General features: G+C 32.0%; 2 protein-coding genes across 2 annotated transcripts in view; both read right to left on the reverse strand.

Moving 5' to 3' along the window:
• LOC126781823 (sorting nexin-25) overlaps positions 1–27,498 on the reverse strand; it is a 368,238-nt gene that overhangs the window by 317,107 nt on the left and 23,633 nt on the right. The window lies entirely within an intron of this gene.
• Positions 818–14,590, reverse strand: LOC126781875 (roundabout homolog 2-like). The gene is made up of 10 exons (XM_050506998.1): positions 14,491–14,590; positions 7,156–7,485; positions 6,926–7,079; positions 5,710–5,840; positions 5,305–5,577; positions 3,862–5,178; positions 3,421–3,754; positions 3,162–3,334; positions 2,236–2,582; positions 818–2,156 (listed from the first exon to the last, which is right to left on the reverse strand). The coding sequence occupies exons 1-10, from the start codon at positions 14,537–14,539 to the stop codon at positions 1,572–1,574; spliced, it is 3,693 nt and encodes a 1,230-aa protein (XP_050362955.1). The 5' UTR covers positions 14,540–14,590; the 3' UTR covers positions 818–1,571.

The following is a 27,498-nucleotide window of genomic DNA, read 5'->3' on the forward strand; positions in this document are numbered from 1 at the left end:
TTATGAAAAAAAAAACAGTATTCAAAATATTATATAAAATACAGCTTTCTTCTGTATAATACTAATATATAAATTTTATCTGCAATTTGTTTTTAGAGCAATGATAACCAAGCTGCGTGCCTACCATTTATTAGAATAAATACTTCTGAAATGACTAACTCATCGAATGTATAGAACAACAAAAAAAATGTTTTTTTTTTATAGAAGTAATATAACTTCTGCCCTTATTTTTAAGAAAAATAATTAATTGTATCGTCCAATGTTGACTATGTTGTTAATATTTTGTAAGTACACGTGGCAAGTTTTCCGAACTTCTAGAAGCTTCAATAAGCGACTTTGTTGATTCATCGCATAATTATTTTAGTTTTATGTTTGCTATTAGCATTCCACAATTACATTACACTAAGATTTTAGTTTTTGTAATAACAGTCGAAAATTGGTACAGAAAATAGTGACTTCGAAATGTTTAAAAGTATTTTAGAAATAAGAGATAATAGGTACTCTTACTATGTAAATTAATATAGTTGAGTGTCACTCATGAAAGTTTAACATTTAATTATGTAACTACAAATGATATGCAATGATACAAGTAGTGCTATCATTTATAACAAGTGGATATACATACATATCACATTAACTTACGTAGATAAAAAATTTCATATCGTAAAAGTTTTGAATTTAATATTTCACAACTCCAATGTTACTATTTTATATTATAGGAAACATGTTATGGCACACGAAATAAATTTTAATATAATAAGTATATAATATCACTAGAATCTTTTGACAAAATTATTTACGTGAAAAATTAGAACCGTTTACTTAGGCACAATGAAATACTTTAGCGTGTTTAATTATTATACAGTCAAAAGTTTATTGTTCTGCTTTACATAACTAGTCGTTAACTGGAAATGAAATGTTTTAATTAAAATATCTACATCGGTTTCACAGATTTCTAATCAAGAAAATGCTACTTGAACTTTTATCTACATTATTTACACTACTTGGTTTTTCAATGTCACTAAATTTATTGCCAAGCGTTTACTCAATCAGTTACTACTTGAAGACTTAAGCTAATGATATAATTAATTCACAAATTCGTTTATTGATATTCGACGGACTATATAAATTGGCTTATTAATCGAATCAATAACACGATAAACATTTCTTAGCAATTCATAATTATGATTATATTTTTAATATACTTATTACAGTTCTGTACAGTATTTACATTTTTTAACATTACAAAAGACTAGCTACAATTTTCAAATAACGTAATAAATATTTATTATACGCAATAAAGTTTTAGTGTTACTAAAATATCTTAGAAATATTGAACTAACATATTAGGCTCAAATTAAAGAGAAAGTCACAGTCTTTACGATTAATCCAAGGTTGCCATGAAGCATTAAATATGTGGATCATAAAAAAAGTCCTTATTTATTAATTTTACACTTAGCAAGGTGCGGAAGAACAGTTACATTACTGTAACAACGTCACTGTGAAAAGTGCACTACATAAGTCTATACGTCCGTTTGGCACAAATCGCCGAAAACCGGCAAGGCGTGATACTACCGTGTCACTGAATCAACCCGTGGGTGAGGAGCGGGCGGAGGGGGTACAGGTGCATGAAGTCCTTGCGTTCCGCTTAGAACATTTTGTCCATGCTTAAAAGAAGTCAAGCGAGCTAAAGTTCTTGTAGCATCGTTGTCAAAGTTAGGCCTCTCGTATTGGTGCTTGGGTCTTTGGCGTTGTGGTTGCATAGCTTGCAATTCGTCATAGCCTCCGTCGTCACCGTAATTTTCATCATCTGATTCTTCTTCGCCAAACGCTCTATATGTCGTTTCTGATTGAGAATTTTTTCGAGAACTCACACCATAACTTCGACCAATAAGCGATTGCGTTACGTCGGTTTTGATATTCTTATCTCCTTTTCTTTCCTCTAAGCTCTGGTTATATCTAATTTGAGCTTTTTGTGTTTTATCTAATGATGGTAAATCATAAAATTTAAGAACATTTGGATGACCTTGAAAATATTTCTCACTGTATACGTTCCTATTGTAATAACCACCGTTACTGGCTGGATATAGTTCCTCATCTGGTGCATAGCGATTGTCAAAATTATCAACATTTTTGGTTCCTGGAGGAAACCATCCCTGTCGATAAAACAAATAATTGTAATAAAGGCAAAATAGTCTTTATATTATAAAAATAAAGTTAAAAATAAGGACATACCAAGGAACTGACGCATTGTCTGGTATTCGCGACGAGCGTAACTGAAGCGTAGGCAGCAGGAGAAGTCGCGGTCTTGCTTGTATTCCATTCATTGCCATTAACTCTTGAAGCTGTTACTTCGGCATATTCCGGCAACTGATGAGTTACTTTGTCATATTCGGAGTTAGTCTTATCTTTACTATGATTTGATTGGCTACCGGTCATACACAAACCTGGTTGATTTTCCATCCACAAAAGTGACTCTGTTTTAGTTACTGTGTTTTTATTGTAACAACTGCTTAGCGGATGCGATAAAGAAACTGCTGCTTTAATATTCATTTGAGTCACCAAGCTTGTTCCGTTTGAATCTAAAACAATATTTTTATAATTCAGGAAATAAAAATAGATTGGTAGTAATCGGATATTTTCAGCTGCTGGAGTAGGTATATATTGTTATAATGAGATATTGTACACAAAGGCTTGTAAAATGTTACCTACAAATAATGCGAGTAAAATTGGCTTAAAGGTAACTGGGTAAATCAACAAACGAATTGCCTCGAGAAAACAAAATAAAAACATTTACATTTACTGAGTCTTTATTTTTCGGATTTGTATCATTCCTTTGTGCCTTGAACGTGAATGCGAAATGAAAGAGATCCACTGCGCTACGAAGAGAGGGCTCGTGCTACCTTTCAACTTGAAAGTAATCTAGCACCCTCCCGCCCCTCGCATGGCAAAGCCTCCATCAAACAAACGCTCGGCACCCTTGCCACCCTACGACACCCGTGGAATGTTTTTAATTTTGAAATTCTGATGCTGATTCTAGGCAAAGATGTAAGTATTTAGGGCTAAGTGGAATACGTGCTTACTTTAAAAAAAAAACGAAATCTGACCCTTATTATATAAATAACACAAATATGTAAATAATATATAACTTTATAACTCACCGTAAATATTAGGAAGCGCAGACTTCTTTGCAAAAATATTGTGTCTTCTTATATAAATTATTCCACCGATCATAACAATTTTGAATAAAACAATTGCTCCGATTAAAAAATAAAACCATGTTTCCATTACAAAATCTCCTGCAACGATTGATACTTCTCCATTTGTTGGATATCTAAAATAATATTAAGCAATATTATGTAATATTTTAAAATTGGAAGAACAAAAATAATTTCTTAATATATTTTTTATTTGTTTTACCTTGACAGTGGATCTAGTCCGACAGAGCGGGAATCTATATTCAAATATACTTTTTGGCTAAACGGACCTAATCCGACAATAGTTTCAGCTGCAATCTGTACGGAGTAACTAACGCCTGAAGTTAAATTAGTCATTATCAAACTGGTAGCTTGATGAACAGTCGTGTTTATAGCGATCATTGATTTGTTGGCTGGTATATCTAACCAATTCAATACGACATTGTATCCGACAATAACTCCGTTTTGCAAATCAGGTTCAGGGGGTTGCCATTTTAAATGTACAGTTGTTGTATTGTAAATAAACATTTCAATATTTGTTGGAGGTCCATCAGGAACTGAAAAAAAAGTCTATATGAAGAACCTATTTGGAGAATTAGATATACATATATATAAATCAAACTACTATCAGCTAGTATAAATAAAATAAAAACTAAATAATTACCATCATCTAGGGTCTGAGCAATTTTGGAATTCGAAGGTTTTCCCTCAAATCTCTTATAAAAAGGAACAAGGAAGAACTCGTATTTCATATATTTTCTTAAGGATGTTAGTTCGTATCCTGATACATCATTTGAATGTAGTATAGTTTTCATCTCATATTCTATTGTTTTATTGTCCAGAGGTCTAAAATATATAAAAAGACCCTCTAAATAAAAGAAGTTCAATATTTCCCACATAAGTTTTATTGTTTTCGAATCTATGGGCGTCGCTTCAATAAGTTCTACAATATTATCAGTCATGATATTCTTCTTAAATTCTGTATTATTTGAATATATTCCGCCTTCCCATAAAATATTTGTATCTTCGCCAACTGTTACAGCTTCCGATGTTGGACTCGGTCCCGATAAGCCATGAGAGTTTTCCGCTCTAATAATAAACATATACGTTATGCCGGGAATTAAGGATTTCACTATGTAGTGTGTTTGATGAACCCTCTTTGAAACAACAACCCATCCTCGTGAGTTCCTTGGAGTATTATTTCCTAAAAGGGTCTCCCTTGAAAACATTTCAACTTGATAGCCAAGAATTGAAGACGATCCTATTTTATTATTTTGATTCCATGTTATCGTTATGCTCGTCTCTGTTATATTATATATTTGTGGTTTAGTTGGAGGACCTGGTAAAGCTGACGTGTCAGCAGCTCTAAAAAAATGAATATTTGGATTCGTTGGACTATCAACTAGTAAAACTCCGCTCCAAACATACTTTCCGTGCTGAGATGAAGCAACACAGGTGTAAGTACCACTGTCTTCTTTGTCTAAATCTCTTAAAATAAGCGTTCCATCATGAGAGATATTTCTCCTATGATTTTGTATCAAAGCTTTCCCTTCAAAGTACCACGCTATAATTGGTTCAGGTGTGCCGATAGCCGCACAGGGGAAAACGGCCATCGATTTTATAGGTAACGTTTGGTTAGAGGGACCACTTGTTATGATTGGTGGCGGGCGGTCATCGTCTGACGTCACGGTTAGTTTCCCTCTAACAAACGAACTACCAGCAAAGTTCACTGCTGAGCAAACGATTGTGTTTCCACTATCATTTTTACTTGTATTATTGACTGTTAATTCAGTTACACCGTCTAATATTGTCGAAGCATGATATTTTCCTTGTGATGTACCTGGTAATATAACCGTTCTGTTTCCTTCCAAGCTCCAAAACATCGTTGGCTCAGGTTTTCCTGTAGACTTGCAAGTATATGTAGCGGTCGAACCACTGTCTATTATAACTGAACTCGGTTTTAATATGACTGAAGGTGGATCTAAAAAAGAAAATTATTGGTGACTGCCTTTGTACATCAATCAACATTACAGTGTATAAAATTATAACATTTACACCACACTATAAAAAAAGTAAAATTTCTTAAACAATACAAAATATTACTAACCATGGACGGTTAAATATCCGCTTGCACTTACTGCTCCAACAGCATTATCAGCTTCACATGTATATTCTCCCTCGTCTGCTAAAACAACATTGTCGAGCCTAAGGCTTCTGTCGTCAAGGACTTTGACACGGCCGAGTGGCATGTTACCACCGCCGGCTGTCCTTCTCCATAGTACGTCTGGGAGGGGGTCACCACCCACTCTACATTGAAAAGTAACACTCCCACTGGTTTGTGCTACAACGTCCTCCGGCCCCGCAATTAAATACGGTTTTACTGCACAATAAAGATAATAACATCATTAACGTATTGTCGAACAAACAGTAGATGGAGTAAAATATAAACGATTGTAATTTTTTCAGTATGTTTTTGATGTTTTATATACCTACATATAAATTAATAACTCACTATGTATTTTAAGCGTAGCAATCGCAGATTCTCTAGTGCCAGCTGCATTCCTTGCAATACACTGATATCTGCCAGCGTCAGTTTGCCTCGCGTCTTGTATTACGAGACTACCTCCATCGACCAAGTGCATTCTGAAGCAATAACATTCTTATGAGCAAAGCTTTAATGCACAATAAAATTATGACTTCAATTTTCATTACTTTGGCTTAAGCGCAAAGTAACAAAGTCATTCAAATATTGGGCGGAATAATTCAATAGGAAATTAACATTTAATAAAGGGTCCAGTGAGTAAGAACTATTCAGATTTTTACTTGATTGCTTGTCGAGCTCTTCAAATATCCCCCTCTTTATGACTTTGATGTACTCTCCCTACTGTTAATTATTTTCATGCTTCACCATACATACCGTTCCCTCAAGATGTAACCTAACGCCATGCCTCATAAAAATTCATAGACAACGAATGGAAATGAATTGGCAATAAAACTTGCAAAATTGATTTTAAAGTTAGCGAAGATTGTTATTTAATAAAAACGTTTTATGTCGTAAACTTATGCAAATTATTATAAAAGCAAGTAAATAATTTATGTAAACGTTTTAAATATAATTAACATAATATGTAACTTTATAAAATTACACAAAGACCCTATTTCTAATCAATATAATTATTTTATAACAATAATGCTTTTGTGCAATAGTTCTGTTATCGTATAACAATACAAAACATAATTATTTCATTTTATTTTACTGGAAATTTATTAAGACGATTATAGAGGAGAGAGAGATACATTTTTTTAAATTATTTTATTTTGTTATTATTTTAAATTACAAGTTAACTATTAGATTTACGGTTAATTATGATTTTAGGGCTTACATTTTTGTATCGTATTTGAATTTTATTAATTTGGTGTTACGTGACTTTATCTGCAGAGATTCACAAGACTATCGCATTTCCACCATCCCATTTAACTTCAAGTGCTCTTACCAACTACCCTCGATTTTACGTTAAGTGCGCACTGTCGAACTAGCGAGTAACTTTCATTTGATATCCCGATGTTCCACATTTTAATATATCTAGTAACTTTATAAGATTTCCGTAATTCAAAAGTTCGTTTCGAATAGTTTTTAGTGACTGCATAAGTTATTGTCTCTTAATGAGATATTAGTTTGTTTTTCTAAATTGAATTGCATATATTGTAAAAAGATGTTGATAACTTGCCTAGAATCTCCATCGAAGTGTAGAATTTGACCATTCTTCTTCCAATAAACCATTGGCTCCGGAGAGCCCCGTGGTGGTGAACATTCTAATATCACGGTCTCTCCTTGAGCAGTCTGAGTTGTCACTGGCTCCAAACGAAATTCTTCGCGAAGCACTAAAATATAAAATAAGAATATAGAAAAATGCAACAGTTAAACATAATAATACTTAACAATTTGTATTAAGCCTACCAGCAACATGCAAAGTTGCATTCCGACTTCGAGCTGTTCCATATGGATTGGTAGCTTCACACCAGTATACGCCAGCGTCTGAATGGGCCCTACCATGGGTCGCTCGTAAGAAGAACAATCCACCCGCTGGTAGTAGACTCCTATGTGTATCAGACACAACTAGAACTCCGCCTTTGTACCATCTTATTGATGGTGCTGGTGAACCACCAGCACGACAGTTCAAAGTTGCTGGTTGATGTCTAGCAACTGTCACATCGAGGGGCTGTTCTATTATATAAGGCGCTTCTCCACTGCTCATATAATCATCACTTAAACCTCCGTTGACTGGACCTGTTAAAAATATCAATTTTAAATATTGTTATAATAATCGCGCCACTGTTTTCACAAAGCAATTTACATTAAAATAATTGAAGGAATTTAAAACTATAGACCCACTTGATTATTTATAAGTGGAGTACATTATTTTAAATTTAACGAACAAAGGCTCGTTCTAGGCTTTAACATAATATTATGTGAATAACGGTTAGAGTATGTCATTCTCGGCTACTTTAAAGCAGCGCACAATAATAATGAGCCATAAACACAGGCTAAGTCCCCCAGGAAGCTGAATTGGGACCCTCACTATTTTACTCTGTTTACAACGAACGACGCAGATGTTAGTTTTTGACACTTGAATTGATGTATGTCCATTGTTGCGCCTCAAGGTATTATTATGGCAAAGCAAAAATCGATCACTGAAAAAAATACAGATTTCGCCTAAAATGAACCACCCGTAATCGTCTGCGACTCGATTTTCGTGTTGTAACAGAATAGGGATTACCTCTATTGTACAAAATAATTGTGTTTATTTATTCACGTATCCCATCGTGTGGTGCGGTACTAATCTATAATTGAATCTTGATCACATTTGTTATCTTTACATTTCTATCCCATATTGATGTCTGAGATAACGCAATAATTTCTTCTTGAAAAATTTAAATTAATTTTTATGTTACGAAAACTTAATGTTTACCTTTATTTAAAAAGCGCCTTATGGAATATTTACAGAAAAATTAATAGCCTCTTCCATATATATATAGTTTTGTATAATTACACATTCCAAATTTTATTGAACTACTTGCACTTTATTGTAATGTATTTATTTTCTGTATTGTTATTGTTTGTTTTATTTACATTTTCGGAGACATAAATTTAATAATTAAGAAAATTTTAAAATTGTATGTGAACATAATAGAAATAAGAATCTTTTATCTGACACCGAAATAACTAATTTACTTAGTTTCGTTGTCTTTAGATTTCAAAAAGCCTATATGCCTAATTAAAAGCAAGTCGTAATAATTGCACATCGAATACGATACATATCTACTGAAAATGGCAAAAAAGAAACCAAGAGCTATAAAATAAGATTTAGCGGAATGTATGATCATAAAATATTGTTTATGTTGATCTCGATACGTTATTTTATCTCACATAAAACCGACTTTATTACGTAGTTGTGCGTTTGAACTATCGATTATATTAGATGTTAAAAATGCTTCCTCGATAAAAAGAAATTAATAAAACTATTATCATATAATAAATTAAATAAAAAAGAACAATTTCAATTTTCCTGTTCTAATTCCTTAACATATTATACAATATGTTTGTGTTATCAAAAAGTACATATTAACAAAATGACAAAAGAATATTAATGATCCGAATCCAAGTGTTTTTATAGTGACGACGTAGATGACGCCCAACGGTATAGGGAGTGAATTTTCATTTCGCACGCGTGTAGTTATGTCGCTATTGTTCAAAAATCTTTGTTAAAAAAGTTTGCGAGGGAGAATTGTGTCCCCCAGCTAATTTATACTACTTGCACATGTTGACACGCGTCGAATAAAAAAAATAAATAAAAAAATCGGTTATCGTAACATGGCTTTTGAATTTACGTTGCAACCGGCCGGTTCGACGAATGGCCGAAGCAGTTTTATACGTCTACGCTTAAAACATATCACATGTGTTACGTGTCTGCTTTAAATTGATAGCTCTCCTTTTGCTATGTACCAACTTAAAAAGAATAAGATTTGGACAAAAATTGGGCTAATAGTCGCTTTAAATAGAAACTCCTTTGATTCAATTTAGTTCCTATTGCCTCGTATCACAAACTTGTCGACATGTATTCACTTCAAACGGTTGTCTTTGATCGTTGAAAATAATCGAACATATTTGATAGGGAGCTTAGTCTATGATTGGAATAAAAATAAATGTATAAAAAAATGTATGTTTTTTAAAATAATATTTCTTAATTTGAAAAACTCATAATGTTTATAATTAAACTATAAATAATTAATATTTATTATATTATGTTTTTTATTGTGATCATGTTTTTATGCTATTAAATGCTTAACTCGCTACTTAAATTATTCTATTTATTGTAATTGACTACTTATATTTTTAATAATGGTAACTATAATTTTAGTAGCAGTTTAGAGAAAAGAAAATTATATTACCTCAACGTTTTTTGCAGATAAGCTTAGTACAGATTGAATACTTGTCATTGTAGAAAAATAATTTTACTTTGTATAATTAGCAATTAGGCCTTTATATCTAATTTTGTCAACGTGACTTAGATAGAAATATAACAATGTTTTGAATTATAGAATTCATGGTATATTTACAAAAAGCCAATAGCATAGGGAACATAGTTTGTACAAATACAAGCACACGCTACGAGCAAACGAAAACGAGTTTTTTTTTCGGGGTTATGTGATGAATACAATTCATCTTCAATACACATATTTATGTACATGTATTTGATTAAATTTTATCGTATATCGACCTCGAGTGGAACGTGATGGAATAACTTCTAGATTATTCTTATTATGATACCAGGCCTAGAAGTGGTACACTTATAGACTATTACAACACTGACAGTTGATGACTTAACCCTCCTTGAAATACGGTTTTTATACTATCTCTAGTCATCGTTATCATCAAGTATCTATCACCCTAAGTAACTTGATATTAGTTTGAAAATCGAATATCTAATTCTAATGGCCGTGATTGGCTCCCTTAGGAGGCAATCATGATTTTTTGAAATTTTGAACACGTGTTCAACTTTTTGGACCCCTTGCAATGTGACGCTGGACTGTCATTAGGCAATTTTATATTGTAGAAGAAATATAATTGGCGCAATTTAACACCATTTTGCTACGCAACATTCACAAATGAAAACTATGTTATTAAATTGTATTGAAAAGTTAAAATTTAAATGATTTTTTAGTCTCTAAATCAGTGTTATTGTAGTTAATAAATAACTGTAATATCGAAACGTTATTCTATCGAAACGATGTGAAAGTTAGTGCAACTGGAAAGGCTTTTGAACTGTATATTTTTTAACTATACCCAACCGTTCCGATCAAAATTTTCAATTCAAGCACACCAAAATTAAATAATAATATGATTAAAAAGATGCATATCATATTATTATTAGACATTGGAAAAACGTAAGTCATGTAAAATAATAATAAGTTTTTATGTCTTTTCTTTTCGAATTTGGAACGCAGAATATATTATGGTGATGTGAAATACTTAAAGAAATAATTTATATTATATAATTTGATTTAACGATGCATACTTCACACGCGTTATTTTTAACAAATAAGTATGTTTGTAGATGCTTAAAATATGACTATTTCACACGTCACATGCTAATAAGCTCAACCAATACGTAACAAAACTAAAATATTGAAGAAGAGGAGTTCACCTATAAAGTTTAAACAGTTAAGAATAACTCAAATCGGCTTGAATTGAAAACGTTAAAATTTATTCGATGTAACGAAAATTATAGAAGTTGTGAAAAACTATTCGCAATGAAATGTTTTGCGAGTCACAAGAATTGACTCAATAGGACATGTTTTGGAACAAAATTAGACTAGCTTTGCTTAATGATAATTAATTAGATTAGCAAATCAACCGAAATTGCTGAGCAAAGGACTTCGCGCTATATATTACCATCGCGGCGCTTCGCTTGGTTGTCGTACTCAAGTTTTTTTACGATGTTTTTTTTACCGACAGACACAATATAAATTGTTAACGAGAAAAATTCAAGTACTCGGTAATCGTAATAAGCAAATTTCAATTAATTTCGGCAAAGTCTATCCACTACTTTCGTCACAAGATTATCCCTAAGATGATGTACTTTTATTTTATAAAAGTCTTCACCAAAAAAACACCCCATGCACTCTGATTTACATACATAAATGTAAGGTACCGTTTAAGTGAGTTTAAACGACTTATTGAGAGTTCAAGGAATGTCACGGTTAATGAAATAGCACTTAAATTTTTACGATGCAAAAAACGCGTATCGACTCGCGTCCCACATGTGTTCAAAATTAGCCGTTTTGCTTCAACGGATGGACGGATTAGACTAATATGAATTTCGTGAGTTTTAATGTTTGTATTGTAAGGCGCTTCTCTAATGTAAAGACAAATTGTTGACACAGTGTCATCTTTCATAGGGCCCTGCGTACCTGCGTGAAATGGGGGCAGCCCTATGACAAACAGTTGGACAGTTATCGTTTTTGCTGCCAGTAAACACGTCTATCGGAATTTGAACTTTATTACTTAGAGATAAAGACTTTAAAGTTTGCGCTCGGATATGTAGACTAAAAGTTTCTATTTTATTTGGAGTTGTAGCCATTTCTTTGTAGAAGTTTACGGAAACGCGTCGGCGACAGTTGTGACGTTTCTTTTTCTTCTTAGTTTGTTTTCTGAGCGTTCTAACGCGTGGACATTTGAAAAAATAAAGACACTGATAACGTAGTTTATGATACTGTTACCAGATACTCGTAAGGACCGTTAATTGTAAGCTCAACTCCTATTTATTTGTTTATTTTATTAATTCTAACAAAAGTTTTTATATTAAATCTCGGCACCTATAAATCTTGTCAGCTTGCTTATTAATATTGAACGAAACGTAAAAATATCGAATTTTTACTAATTTATAAGTCATATTCTAAAATTAAACCCTATTATTAAAATTGCCTATAATTTACAGCTCAATTTACACTTATTTGAATTGTTATATTAACACTAGATTTGTAATGCACTATAAGTTTCATTACGAGTATTAATTATTTATTAAGTATATTATATAGTTAGATAACTCAGTATTACGTAAAGATAAATATAAAAAAAGATATAATGGCGTCTTTAAACAAGCATCTGTTTTATCTCAGCTTCTGAGCTGTCTCCATTAATATCGGCAGATAAAAAGGTATAGTTTGCAAGTTCAAAGATATCTGATCATTTAAGTGCTTAAAAAAAATAAAAAAAATTTAGCGATCAACCGTTGCGATAAGATTCCTTGTTAGCAGTGATATCTATGTTTAAAAGAGGTACCGGCTGTTGGTCTTCCAAATTCAAAAAGTATAATTTGCATCTACCATATAATAAACCTTTTTGTTGAGACTTCCGCCAATGTTCATTTAAAAAGGTGGATTCTTATTTTAAAACGCTTTTCGATACCCGATACTTTATTATAATAGGGGTCAAAATGTGTCAATATTCATAAAAGTCACTTTTGTTACAAGTCAGATCGGAGATAGGATCCATTTTTCAAATATCTCATTGAACACAATACATGCCCATTGTGAAGTACCCTACCTATTAAATCTCTTTATTTTTGTTTTTTCACCGTATTTCACGCAGCATCCATCACGCATTAGATACAAAAGATAGGCGTCGTTTAACATTAGCTTAACTTCTTTACGCTTTGATAACCTCCTGGGGCGCGGTCTTTTTTACACATAGATCAAAAAGCCATAGACTAAAATAATTCCTTCATGGTGATGAAACTAACTGGGGTAATTGAATATATATTGAAGCGATATTTTTTACTCTGCTCCAAGCTCAGCTGATTGTAAAATATATGCAACAGACAGATGCGTCACTAAATCTCTGCATGTGTATTTTGTTAACCTAATGATTTTTGTCAATAAGTAACGCTTTCCTTTGAAAATTATTAGGCCCGAGGGTGTCATTACCCCCACTGTTTATTTGTAGAACATGACTAAAGTAACTTTTTTAAATGTATAAATATTTATATGTGTTAACCTTATAAAGTATGTGTGTAGTTGTAATGAAATAATATTAGGAATATTGCAAATGTTGCAGTTGCATTGTATTTATTTGTAATAACTAGGTAATTGCAATTCCAGCATTGCGTCACGGTCGATGCCTCGTGTCTAAATATATATATTAAAACGTGGAAATCAAAAATAGTCGTATATTTGTTTACTCATCATTTGGGAAATAGTAATTGTATTCGTAATATACTGACACAAATCGCTACATAGTAGTTATAATAAAAAAATGTAAATTAAAAATTAAAATTTGTCAAATCATAAATAAGTTAACTTAAACATTATAATAATATTAAAATAACAAATCGTATGATTATGAAAAAAGTATGAGAGAAATACGGGAGACTTTTAGAATTAATATTATGTTCGCGAGTTTCTAAAATAGCCTCTTCTGAAATAAACACAAATATGGTGCATATTTTTCCCAACGACATTTCACTAAGTGGTATCACAAATCTTAGATGGTACGGTGTGACACTAAGTTTCGAATAGAGCAGGGAATGCGACCCCATGGGAGGGTGGCTATTAGCGCTGGTTGAACTTTGACTTCACCATGAATTCTTTATATGAAACGTATAGAATGAGTTTGTGATGGAGGCAGAGGCGTTTTCATTTTGCCTTGTTTGTTTCTTTTTTTTTTTAAACAATACCTAAATTTATTTGGTAAATTAATTTGAAGATGTATTTAACAATAAACTTATTTCTATCATAATGTACCACCAATCAAAGCAATCAAATTAAATAAATATTAATAATTGTAACATTTTAATAATAGTAATATTTTAATTTATTAATTTTTATCTCGGTCTTTGAAAATAAAATATGATTTACGATTTTTTCTTAGGACATAAACTTGTGTATATAAACAGAAACTTTTTTTGAAAACGATGATTAAAAAATTTCAAGGTCGATTTGGTCGGTGATATAACGTTTCCACATGCAAAGTTGTGTAGTTAAATGTTACTGGAGCAATAAAAGGTTTCACTGACGTCACACGTAAGTTGAAGTTCACGTGCTTTTTCTTATTTATACATAATTCTTAAAAATGTACATAAATACGCGTTACATATGTAAAACTAAATTTAAGGGTTTGATTTAAGTAATATGTTATACTACATAATATTTCAAATTGGTATGTGTTTTGGTACTAACGATATCGTAAGAACTGTTCTCGAGAAAACAAAAGAAAATATTGGAAAATACTAACCAAGACAGAAAAGTCCCAGGAGAGAGGTCACCAAAGCCAGAGTATCCATACTGGCTCACTGCCACATATTAAATTGCTCCTGATATCTCGTGAGAAAACTCTTGATCATGTTTTATTTTTATCTAACATCTGAAACAAAGAAAAATCATTTTAATATTACCTAAAATAAAATATTATTTATTCGTTTTAATGTATTATGTAATTCAACTTTTAATTGTTTTTTTTTTAAACCGAATTTGTGAATCAACAACTGATTAATAATTATTTTTAACCATGATATTTAAATTTATTCACTGACAAAAATGAAAGTATTTGCTGAATTTCGTTATTGAAGCGAACACCTTGTCACAGGAAGGATGAATTGACATTACGGAGACGGAAACTCATACAAATATCCTATACTTCTCGTATTTATATAATATGTGTTCCTGTTTCTATCAAATCAATAAATATTATTGTAAAAATAAAAATGTAAATATCTGTTGGGCTAAGGTTCTTCTTTGCAGGATAATGTTTGGAGCTTATTCCACCTCGCCACTTCAGTGCTGGTGGGGAGACATGTGATAGATGCCATCACCGACCACGAGATGAATAGATGGATTATATAAAAATGTAATTCCAATAGTGCTTGCCCAGATATGAACCATAATCTTAGGTTAAAATCCACGTGTTCTATCTAAGCTGACACATTTACCCATCTGCACTACGGAAACTATATTAAACATTTATAATTGTATATACATACAATCAACATTATTAAATCACCAAGCCATTGGTCCCTCAAAATCAAATTAAACAAACAGCGGGCTGATGAGTGCGGACACTTCGTAGTCGGCTATAATATAAACAACTTTATAATATTTATTTGGAATATTAAGGAGACTGTAAACATCTGTCACGTTGTGATTTGAAACTCTTAAACGTCGTGGAAACCGTAACCAGCTTTACTTCACATGTCTTGGCTAGTTTATTTAATTCGAATGTCTATAAAAATAAATTACAATACATTTAATCCTTTGTAATTTTGAGAGAGAAAGAACTTTTTTATTTCCAAGTACAAAAAGACAAATATAATTAGACAATATAAATATTGACAAAGAGCCAGTTCAGTGTGAGTAGATTATTATATATGTGTAAACAAAATTAATATGATAATTAAAGTCTGAAAATAAGGTATCGTTTAGCTAAGTATAAGTACAATTACAGCTAATTATTTTTAAAAAGTATACGCAACATCTAAAATCTAACATAAAACTAATGAAATAAAATAATTAAAAATTAATCTATACACAGGCATATATAAAATATTTTGCAACACAGCAGTATTCCATTCCCTACTGAATCGTGTTCAACGCACTTTGCCAATCAAGCCGTATCCAAGACAAGTGCCTACCTTCGCAAAAAATTGTATACTATGACGCTTCCACAAGATCATAAGACCCCGTTTCAAATTATTTCGCTTCTTTCAATCAAATTTAAGCCTTGTGGCATTGCAATAATGATTTTTAAACTGTGATTTAAGTGTAAAATAAAATTATATCCAATCACTTATATATAAAATGTATACTAAATGTATGACAAAAATGCACATAAATAAATATATAAGCTAATCTAAGCAATCGTTAGTGTGATATTTATCTCATTGTTATAATTGCTAAATGTACTAAATATCTGACCCAATTCTGTACAAGGAGTTCCTCTTCTCTTTATAATGTAATAATTGGATTGGATTAATTAATACACTTGTGTCAGCAATACATTAGATACATGGAAGTGTCATGCATTCACCACGATATTTACCTTCACTGGTAAGCACGAGATGAATATTAAACACAAAACGATACCACCAGTAACCAGTGATATGTACTACAGTACATATCACTGGTTACTGGTGGTAGTGTATGGCTTTGTGTAAGCTCGTCTGGGTAGGTACCACACACTCATCAGATATTCTACCGCAAAACAGCAGTACTTGGTATTGTGTTCCGGTTTGAAGGGTAATACACCACCAAGGGACGTACACCAACGTAATTACAGGCACAAGGGACGTAACATCTTAGTTCCCAAGGTTGGTGGCATTGGCGATGTAAGCGACGGTTAACATTGCTTTCAATGCTAATGTCCATAGGCGTTGGTGAGCATCAGGTGGTCCATATGCTTATCCGCAAACATATTCTATTAAAAAAAACATCAAAACTCAGTGGCAATTGCTTGGCTTTGAACTGTGTGTTCGTTTTTTCACCTTTACTTTTTCATATCGTACTTCAAAGTCTTAGATGTTCATTTCTATAAAATGAAATAAAAGTCTATTCCCAGTACATTGTAACTATTACAATGTCGAATTGAATGGTATAGTCCTCAAAACGTAACAATTAGCATTTATATATAAATATTGATATATTCTACGTATACAAACTGCATCTTGTCATCACCAGATTTATAGTATGATTGCTAATGAAATTATTAACGGTGTCACAGCATATTGTCACGACAGTAAGTGGTACGGAGATTAATTTCTTACTAATAAATTATAATCAAATTTAAATAACATGTGTAGGCTTGACCGATCAATACAATTAAATCTCATTTAAAAATAATTGATAAATAAGGCATATTACACGTTAAAACCGAGGTCGTAAAAGATCGTGGAATTTGCTATTGTCGGTTTCCTAACTTGAATTTTAAATAATAAAAAATGATTTAACTATGGATTCGATTTTATAATTTAATTCTTAAGATATAATGTCAAGCTTTAATTTTTTTTTATTATTGTGAATTGCCTGATAGAAGTCGGAAAAATCATGTTGACTGAATGCTTTATTGATGAGTGCCGCGTAAATCTGTAGAGTTATATGTAATAGAATATAAACGTATTATGTAGAACCGTTTTCTACCCGTACGAAGATGGGATGGGAAGCTAGTTATATATAAAACCATTTTGTCAAGTAACCATTGACTTCTAATAAAATAAAATAAAAAAGCACACCATAGATGTTATTACTTAAGATTGACAGTACATATGAATGAAAATTGACATTTCTTCACACTCCCAATTACAATCAATGTTTTTGAAATAAATATTGAAAACATATTGAAATCCCAAGCAGCAAAATTGTTAATGATGTATTATCATGCTCATGGAATTATCACCTCTACTGCATATAAAAAAAGATATGAAAATAGATTGATGGGATAAATAAGTTAATCTGGAGAGATCTGCGGGTAATATCATCAGTAACCCTTATATGAATTTATTAGTTAATGCGGTTCCACGAATGCATGACCCTGATTTAACTTTTGACTGGTTTAAATTACTCAGCTCAACTACGTTTGATACAAACTTCCGTCATTGTCGAGTTAGCTGGGGGCAATACACACTAACAACTGGAGTTGTCATATATTCTCAGGTACTCGTGTTTGATGTCCATCTCACGTCTGACGCAGTGGATGAACATGCCTTTATATCCAATGTTCCTAAAACAATTCCCTCTAGGATTGGTATTTTCATATTTGTTACAGGGTTAATTTTTAATTTCTTAGTATAAAATTATTCTAATGTCCTATTGGTTCAATCGTTGGATGAGGTCACTGAAATATCGTACGAAGTGGAATCTCGACAGTCCCTAAATTACGTTTAAAACAAAAATCTAGGCAACTCTTATATTGATTATTTGGTTATTCCTTTATAGTTATATTAAACAAATGTATGTTTTTTATATAAATACCGGGAAAGCCAATGACTCTACTCACTCACTCTGCCTGATGGTAAGTGGTAGTGTAGCGAAAATTTGTAAATAGTTTCAGTGTTAAAAATAACTATTTCGCTATCATTTTTAAATTAATAAGTGATACCTGACATTTTTAAAACTTCACAAAAAGTCCTCATTGCCGTTTGTGATAAATGTGACACATAAAATATGCTATGTTTTTTATAACATGTAAATATTTATTTTTCTCTGCATTTTATAGGGCAGTGATAAAAATATCTCTGTAATAAGACGCTGCAGTAGCCGTCCGAGATAAGATGGTTGGGATACATGTTATAAATATAGGGAGATTATGCGACCGTCAATAAATTCGCCTTATGATAACGGATGTATTCGAATTTTGTTGTTATAAGATTCGAATACATCCATCCATATTGTAGTGGAAAGTTTTAGTTACAAAATCGATACATATTCGAATCGGTTGTAATGTCGAAATAGTTCAACTAAATTTGTGCTCATTTTCGATTTTAATCAACAGTAATGCGCTGAACGTGTTAATCCACCGGATAATGTGTTGAAATGAAACTTCATTAGTATCATTCGTTTCGGAAATCGAATCAAAATTAGATGCAGTATTGAAATTTAGATAGACAATAAAAAAAAAATTATTACATTTTATTAATAGCTACTAATATTAAGAGATTGACAAAATTGTTCTTTTTTTTAAATTATGCCATAAATTTATTTTAAAACTTAATTTCCATTAAATTATTGCTGTGCGTGTTATTATTGAAAGGGTATTAAACTCTGTAATAAGCTGTATCGTATAAAAAAGGGCTATACTAAAGTTATAGTTCTAAACACTGGTTTCTCTATTTCGAAGGTTCTCACGAAGCACATATGCACTCAGAAATAAACGGTTAACCAAAACAAACGTAGCCAAGGTTAAGATTATAATTTATTGCCACTTGAACGTTGACGGGACGCCAGTTAACCGAAAAAATGTATCGTTCAATCCAATAAACAAAGAGCTCTTTAGTTAAGAGTCCAGCCCGAAAATGACGTAGGTAGTGAAATATCAACACATACAAACTATAGGTAGCAATAACATAAAAGAAAAATCAATCAAATTATATTACTCTTGAAAGTAATCGTAATAGTTCATTGAACTTTTATAAGGATTCAAAATATGTTTATTTAAGCATTGCCCGTTCTTTTATTGCTTATAACAATATTGAAACGTTGGCAACTACAATAACATCATTAGTAAGGCGAGTACTCTCGAAAACATAATGCGACTGTTGACATTTTACTTCGAGGCGTGGTGCAGAGATAACTTTAGCAAATGCACTACGCTCTGGACTTCATCATGTTTATTTTTCACATACTGGCTAGCTGCGTCAACATAGTTTATTAACTTTCGAGATCATGTACAGAGCTGGTTAATATTACTTTAATGTACACCACATTAAATATATTTGTTCAAGCGAACTTCACAAACCTCATAGCCGAATGGTATCATTTTGGAAGTGACATATTTACTAACACTTACTTAAGAAATTGACTTGAGGTTTTCTCAAATCCATCATGATGACACATAAACTTTTTAACAGTAGCCTTAAAAGTAAATAGAGAAATCTCACCAAACCTTCGCTCGACGAGATCACACGCGGTGATTTTAATAAACGAGTGCTATTGTAAAAATAAATGAAAACATGCCTTTGAATAATGTTTGTTTTGACGACGACTACCATATTTATGGTAGCCGAGAACTAAGTGTCGACGTATATTAGACCCACACAAAGAACGAATGAGGGGCCTTGTAAAATACGATCAGTGTTCCATTTTTTGAATTGATTAATTGTAGGTTACGCCGAAAAGATATGAGCTCGTATGATCTAATTTTAAAAACGAACTCAAACACTTAATTGTGGGCGTGAGAGCTAGTTTTTTAATCGCAACAGTCATTTATCATAGCGTTGATTTGTACGTTAACGATCTTGTTGATAGTCAATTGGAATGGGTGTTGATATGGGCTGTCGTACGCGTTGTTTGGCGAGAGGATTACGTTCGTTTGCGCTGTTTTTTGTTCGGACGCGTCGGTGCGTGTACCGTCAAAAATTGCACAAGTTTTTTTTAAAGTTCCCGACAAAGCATAGCTCGTATCTCAATGGTATATTTTTGTTCGTGCGGTCTCAACTGACAGTTCGCGTGATGTATTGGGCTCCGGTAGAGGATTATTTTTACCCATTTCACGAAGTTTGCATGCATCTATTGTGTACGCCGGAAGCGGTATCACAAAGCAGCTACGAAATTATTGTCGGGGGTGAATTTTAGGCGCTTATAAATGATTGGGGATTTCAAATACAATACCAACTTTGAGCAAAATTTTAAGCCTATGCGTTGTTTTACTCAGGATAATTGATAGTAATAGCAATAATTAGATCTTTTCCATTTACGTTTCCTTGATATAAATATTGTGGTATGTGATGGAAATAATACCGCTTGTGAATTGTGAATAATATAAAATATATATTTATGTTTGTTACAGCAAAAAATCTAAAATGTAACAAAAAAGCGTGTAAGTATGGAGTAGAAAGAAGAAACTTTACTAGAAGAAGGTGAGGAGAATACTTGGAGTTTATTCCACCAATGTGACCTTTTTCTTCACAGCTGAATACGAGATGAATTATTAACACAAATTAAGCACATGAAAATTCAGTAGTGATTGCCGGATTGGAACTGTAAACTTCGGTTGAGATTCAAGAACATCTAGGTATGTTCTTGAATCTAGGAGTAGATAAATGCGAAAATAGAAAAATCCAAACTTATTATAAATATTCTTCCAAATAAAAATGTCGAAGTTAACTAGTATCTAACTTTTAAAATATCATGCATAGAAATATAATAAAAAATATTTGTGACTGTAACTTTGAAGTTTGAAATAGAAATGTCACAACGAAGAGTAGAGGAAAAGTGTAGTTTATGATACCGCGATGAGTTCAGTTCGATGTGCAGTTTCGTAACATTGATAAAATTTTATATAACTTTCAAAGAAAACTTTTATAAATTTGTATAACGCTGACAGTTTTATGCTAACTGTCATGTGCGATATTTATATTAATTCGGTTTCTAATTTAATTGAATTTACGAAATTAAGCGCGTTCAAACATTAGAACGGGCAGAGAAATAGTATAATTCTATACTTTTTCTTCTTATTTTTTCAAATCTAACAGGCACAGTATACAGATTAAAAATAAATGAATTAACTTTTAAATATCCTAATCTTTATTTGTTTCGTCTCAAAGAACTTCTATCATTTGAAAGTTGAGTACATATTATTGTAATGTTTATTTCTTGTATATAGTTGTACGACCTAAGTGAACACCACCGCCATGTCCAATTCCAGTCAAAACGTCTGGAATTACTCAAAAAGAGACTTTATTTATAGAAGTCACTCAGATTATTCAATGTTTTATAAACGACATATCTCTGTTTTATTTTATAACAATAAATAACGACATATCTGACCTAAAATTTTAATCTCTCCGCGCACTATATAGACACTTTAAAATAAAACAAATGAAAGAAGTAAAATAACAGTTCTGTCTAAAATCCACTACAAAAATATGTAATACATGTTAGAATAATACTTAAAGCTCGTTCTATTTTTAAAATAAATATATCGTTGCTTTATTTCAACTCACTAACAACGGTGTAAGTTGTTGTTACTTTAAAATACTTGGAGTTCAGTAAATATTTATTTTTACGACAATGCAACGTCCGTCAGTAAATAAAGCTATAGCGAAACATTTGAAAGTTAAACCTGCATAGTTTAAGACCGATTTTTACATCATTTCTCTTTAACAAATATGGAATAAGCTCTAAACCTTTTCCTCAAAAAGAGGAGAGGAGGCCTTTAGCCCAGCAGTGGGACATTCACAGGCTGTTACGGTACGGTCTCTTTAACATTTAATACATAAAGCTATCACAATAATATAAAACTATACAAATTCGAATAATATATGCTGTAATGTTGTTTTATACTTTAAATGTAAGCCATTTTATATAATTCAGGAACTTTTACTGTATTCTTTTAAGATGCAGAAAATTTTGTACACTTCCGAGAACTGGACAGCTGTTCGCGTAAATCTCTGCCCGTAAATAAAACTCCGTATAATTCGACCCAAAGCCCGCAGGCAGTGTCAAATTTTCCGCGTCATTTAAATGTTTCTTTACTTTCAAATTCGTTCCAAACAAAAGTTCACTCGAAACTAGTAGAGAACCATTATACCATATTTAGTTGTTATCTATATTCCTTAATAAAACTGTGTTTATTCAGTTCGATGTCTCATTGGTTCCATTTTTGATATTTCTCCCCGAAAAATTTGTCAATTTGTCGAGGATTCCTCGATATGATAATGATTAAAATTAAATCAAAATAATTTATTTCATAAATACTTACATCACAATAAAGTGGATTGTAATGGTTATGTGATTGGAATATGGAGATTGTCGTGGTATTATTATTGACCCAGAGGTCAGGAGATTGCATTTTAAGGGTAAAAGTAACGTTTTTTGCTTATGCTAACTATCTTCCTATCTCTCGATGTACAAAAATGGATTACTATTCTATTGGTTTTGAATGAAACTCGATATGACAAAAGCTTACTTAATACCTACATACTTAGTCGGTATCACACAGCATAGGTTTTGTTCTTGAAAAATAATATATTCTCAGAAGATGAAATTAAAACTATATTTATCATTTAAATCAAACGTAGTTCCGTGCCTTATATAAATAAATTATTTAGCTACAAAAACAATTTCATTACAATTCAAAATAGAAATACTTTAGCATTAATAATATTAAGTATAAAAATATATACTTAAATTGTCACAAATGCATTGATTGATAAGCAATTATTCATTCATTCATTCACTCACGAATTCACGAGTGAATTATAGCAAGTAAAAAAATCTCTCACAGTGATATTATTTCATTTCATTACACAAAAACGTTCTGAGTTAGTTGTCTGATATCACGTTTTAGCTTTGTTGTTGTTTGGTTAATTATTAAATTACAGAAATAATTTTATTAACGCATTATTAAATTTAAACAGGATGTAAAATTGAAGTTCAACAGAATTTTTGCGCAAATTAATTGTCACTTGTCGCTGATCCTATATGAAAAATAACGTCTGCATTTCCGCGAATACACTCCTTTGATGTGGAGGAATTTCTTGGGTTGACAGCTGATTCATCGCAGGAGTTTATTTTGGTCAGCGGATTCTATTGCTTTTAGACTAAGAGCCATTTAACAAATCGATATACATATCAAAACTGCTTTGGCGTGTCCAATTATAATAAGCTTATTTATTAATGTTATATAGTTTGACACTATCATATCAATAGTCTTTAATATTTTCTGACATGCTTTATGTATATTATTGCGTTGTGGGATTAGTGAGGAAACAGATTTTGAGCTAACAAGAACATTGTCCTCCATATTTATGTTTTAAACGTACAAAAAAGCGTGTATTATATTTACTTTATTATTAAGTTTTCCTAAATTTTGTTTTATTATAACAAAGAACGCAATAAAATTATTATAGAATTGAAACACCTAAATGTATTAACAGATAAGAAATTTAGTAAAATCTAGTTCCTTTTTTAAATTATTTAATGTCTTGTGAATAAGGAAAAAAAAACTTGCCACTTTTACGTATATTCGACGTACAATGTACAAAAAAATTACTCAGACATCAAATGATCTGTTATTGATTTTTCACTATGTACATTTAGCTGGACCTAGCTCCTGGCTTTACAATGCACGTAGACTGTATAGTTTAGGAGCGTGGCGAAAGCGCAGCCACGTTTGTTTTGCTCGGCGTGCGTGCCGTTAACCGCGGCTAAACAGCTACATTCGATGTTGCACAATGTTTGACCACATGTTTCTACAATCCCACCACGCGCGCTATCAAAATATTGATCCTCTTATCCGCAACGACGTACATTGTGGCACTTTAATACGAACAAGTGTGAGCACCTCTTATTTGCGTACCCCATTAGCCGGTACTTAATGGAGTAAGCATGCGCCATTAAAAAAATATTTACCTTAGTGTCGTCGCACCGATGCGGCGAATCATTATACGAGGAATTTAATATTATCAAGCTCTCGTTACTATCGCGGCTACCGATTATTTTTTGCTCGGCCTTAAATCGTTATGGTCATTTATTAAGCCTGTTTTTGTTGAAAGGGACGATTTTAAAGGGTGGCCATACGCAATTAAGGAGCTGTTAGAGTTAAAAAATGTCACCCTTTTAAAGCCTTTGGTGGGTGTAACGTCGAAAAAAGTGGTCGATTTTTTATCACCTGGACTGGAAGTCACAAAATGTTTATCGCCACTCAACGACATGTTGATTTATGTTTCCACCCCATTGAGGACCGGGACGCAAACGAAATGATTTAGATTGTTTAATTGGTCATTTATTTTGGTTGATAATGTCGGTTGGCCTGTGTCGAGTGTATGAGGTCACTCGAGTGCCACTCGAAAGATAAGGTAAAATTATTTTTTGAAGCGCACCCTACTTTTTTCTCTATGTTATACAGGACCATGTATGGTACATTGTGTAATAAGAATATAAATTTAGGCTTCAGCTGTTGATCTAACATAAGATTTATTACAGATAATTGCTATGAAGGGATCAGTATCTCATGCATTATGGAATATTTTCGAGAAATATGATGTGCTTTAAGACAAAAGGTATAAAAATGAACCTAAAAAAGGTGGCTAATGACCGGCTTACACTTGAGGGCCACCCGTAACGAAAAATTAAAGGCTTATCTTAAATTATGCTTAATTGGAGGGTCTAAAAGTACAGATTGAATTTCAAAGCATTGATTGATGGCCTTACATCAACCGTGTTGCCGATAATGGAGCATTACAAAATCCAATATATTTTATTACGCGAATTACTGAGCTTTGGTAAAGTTATTTGATGGGACAAGCATTATATATGCGTCGTTTTAGTTTTATTTTATTGTTATATTTTATAAGTCTATTAAAGAATATTTTTTTAATTTGATTTTGTAAGAAACAGATTGTAGAACTATGCAATATTTTAAAATATGAATAAAAAAGTAAAATAACTATAGAAACTGATAAACAATAAATTTACTATAAATATATCTTTAGGCACCACATTTCTGTTCAATGAAAATCTCCGTTATAAATAAAATCGAAAAATATGATCAAATGATATAAGCAGACAAAAAGTAACACATAACTCATTTAAATTTTAATTCAAAACTACATTTCAATAGACTTAATCCTAAACGCAATTTCCAACTTATTCTCAAATTCCTCCAAAATTATAACCATAGTATTCTCGCTTTACCAAATAGCGAAGCGCAGTTAAGTCTCTCGAGTCCACGCACAATGAAGCATTGTTTCCGAAAACCGCCGACAATGGCGTCACAGTGCTCATTCCTAATTCCCACTAAATCCTCTAAATGAAGAACCGCTCGAGTGGCAATCCGTGAATTTCAATAACAGCCTCACTTAAGAAACTGTATCGCTTTAATTGATTTAACAAAAACTAGGGGTAAAAAATTAAGGCGATACAAGGGTACCTTCATTTATGTGGCAGCTGTTTGCAGAAACAAAACACTCGCCTCGTAAATGCCACTCAATGTTTTACGTTTACAGTCTACATCCATAACTCTTATTATGTAAAGGACAAGTTTTCTTTATAACACTTGAGTCTAAGTATCATATAGTAAGCTATATACATTGTTTTATAGTACTTTTGATTATGTTTTTTATTTGAAAAGTTGAAATTTAAGTTTCAATTGTCATTTAATGTTTTTCTTATTTTTTATGCAATATCTATGTATCAATAAAAAAACTAATTACACACTTAAAACTACTAAATCTATACCCTGTGGATATTATGCAATCGAATCAAATGTTATCTGTTCATTCTGGATAATGTCTGTGAAACTAAATTGTGATGGTCATCGGATGTGGGTGGGAATGAGACAGTTAATTCTAATTACGGCCGCATTGTAAGGCGAAATTTTATTGCTATCTCATTGGCGCACTCATTACGACTTCGAACGTAATTGTGCTCTATTGTATTTCACTCCGCAGCCATTTTTCTGCGAAGCGTGTGAATCTGGCAAAATCGCCCTAATTCGTAACGTTCACGCTAGCTTATCATTCAAAATTAATTAAATAAGTTACGAAAATTTTCCAATGTTCCAGATAATCCTTGGTTACTTGAAGATGGGTTTATAGTTGATGATAAAACGTAATCCTTTCTCAAACAAACGAGGTACAATGTACATCAAAATAACTTTGCTAAAAGGATAACAAAATAAATGGATGCCGTTATTGTGGATTTATTTTAGAAACATACGTTGGCCTTTTAGACTACCACTGATGGACTCTAAAGTTTCATCGCGGGCTGTCGGAGCGATTAGCGCTCTGACAGCTAATTTATATACTCAACTTACTGTTCTATTCCCGGAGCGATTGTGCCATAGAAAATTTTGGGTATAGAGATGACAAGAAAACATTATGAAAAATATATTTAATTTAAAAAAATATATCTAATAATGTAAAAAAACAGCACGTCGTGTTTTTTTTTGCTCAAGTTTTATAATTATATTAAAACCATTTGGTAATCATAATAATTGTTTATGAAAACAAAAATATGCCACTACGTAAATCAACAAACAGTCATTAAGAATACAATAGCAGCAGCTGTGCAGCGCTTACACTTCATTGCTTCTTCCGTGACATTGCGCTATGCCATAAAATATATCAAGTTTTGCAATAACATTAGTGCGTTTGAAAGATAGCATACTTTCTTATATCACGGATTTGAATAAATCGATATACTCGTATAACATACTTAAGCATTTCATTTATCAAGATAACTTCTTTTATAGAACAAATATCTTTGATAAATGAAATTCTACGTAAAAATATTGACAAAGAAAAAAACAAGTAACCGATCATAACGTATGTATAACGAAATCTTATCTTAATCCTACGAGATATCCCTTACATCTATGAATATAAAAAAGGAGCTGGCTTACAAAATAAAGCCGAGAGAAATGTTCTGCCGCCTCTAAGATTACCATAACATCGGTCGGCATTGTTTCAATGGTAACAACAAATTGTATTCGGAACCCTTCGTCTCTAAATCTGGAAACGATTTTAGGGCATGGACTCTCTTGACAAATAGTTTAAGTACAAAATTGGTTCAACAATTCACCTACTCAATGGGC

This window comes from Nymphalis io, chromosome 4 (genome assembly GCF_905147045.1).
Source record: "Nymphalis io chromosome 4, ilAglIoxx1.1, whole genome shotgun sequence".
NCBI lineage: Eukaryota > Metazoa > Arthropoda > Insecta > Lepidoptera > Nymphalidae > Nymphalis > Nymphalis io.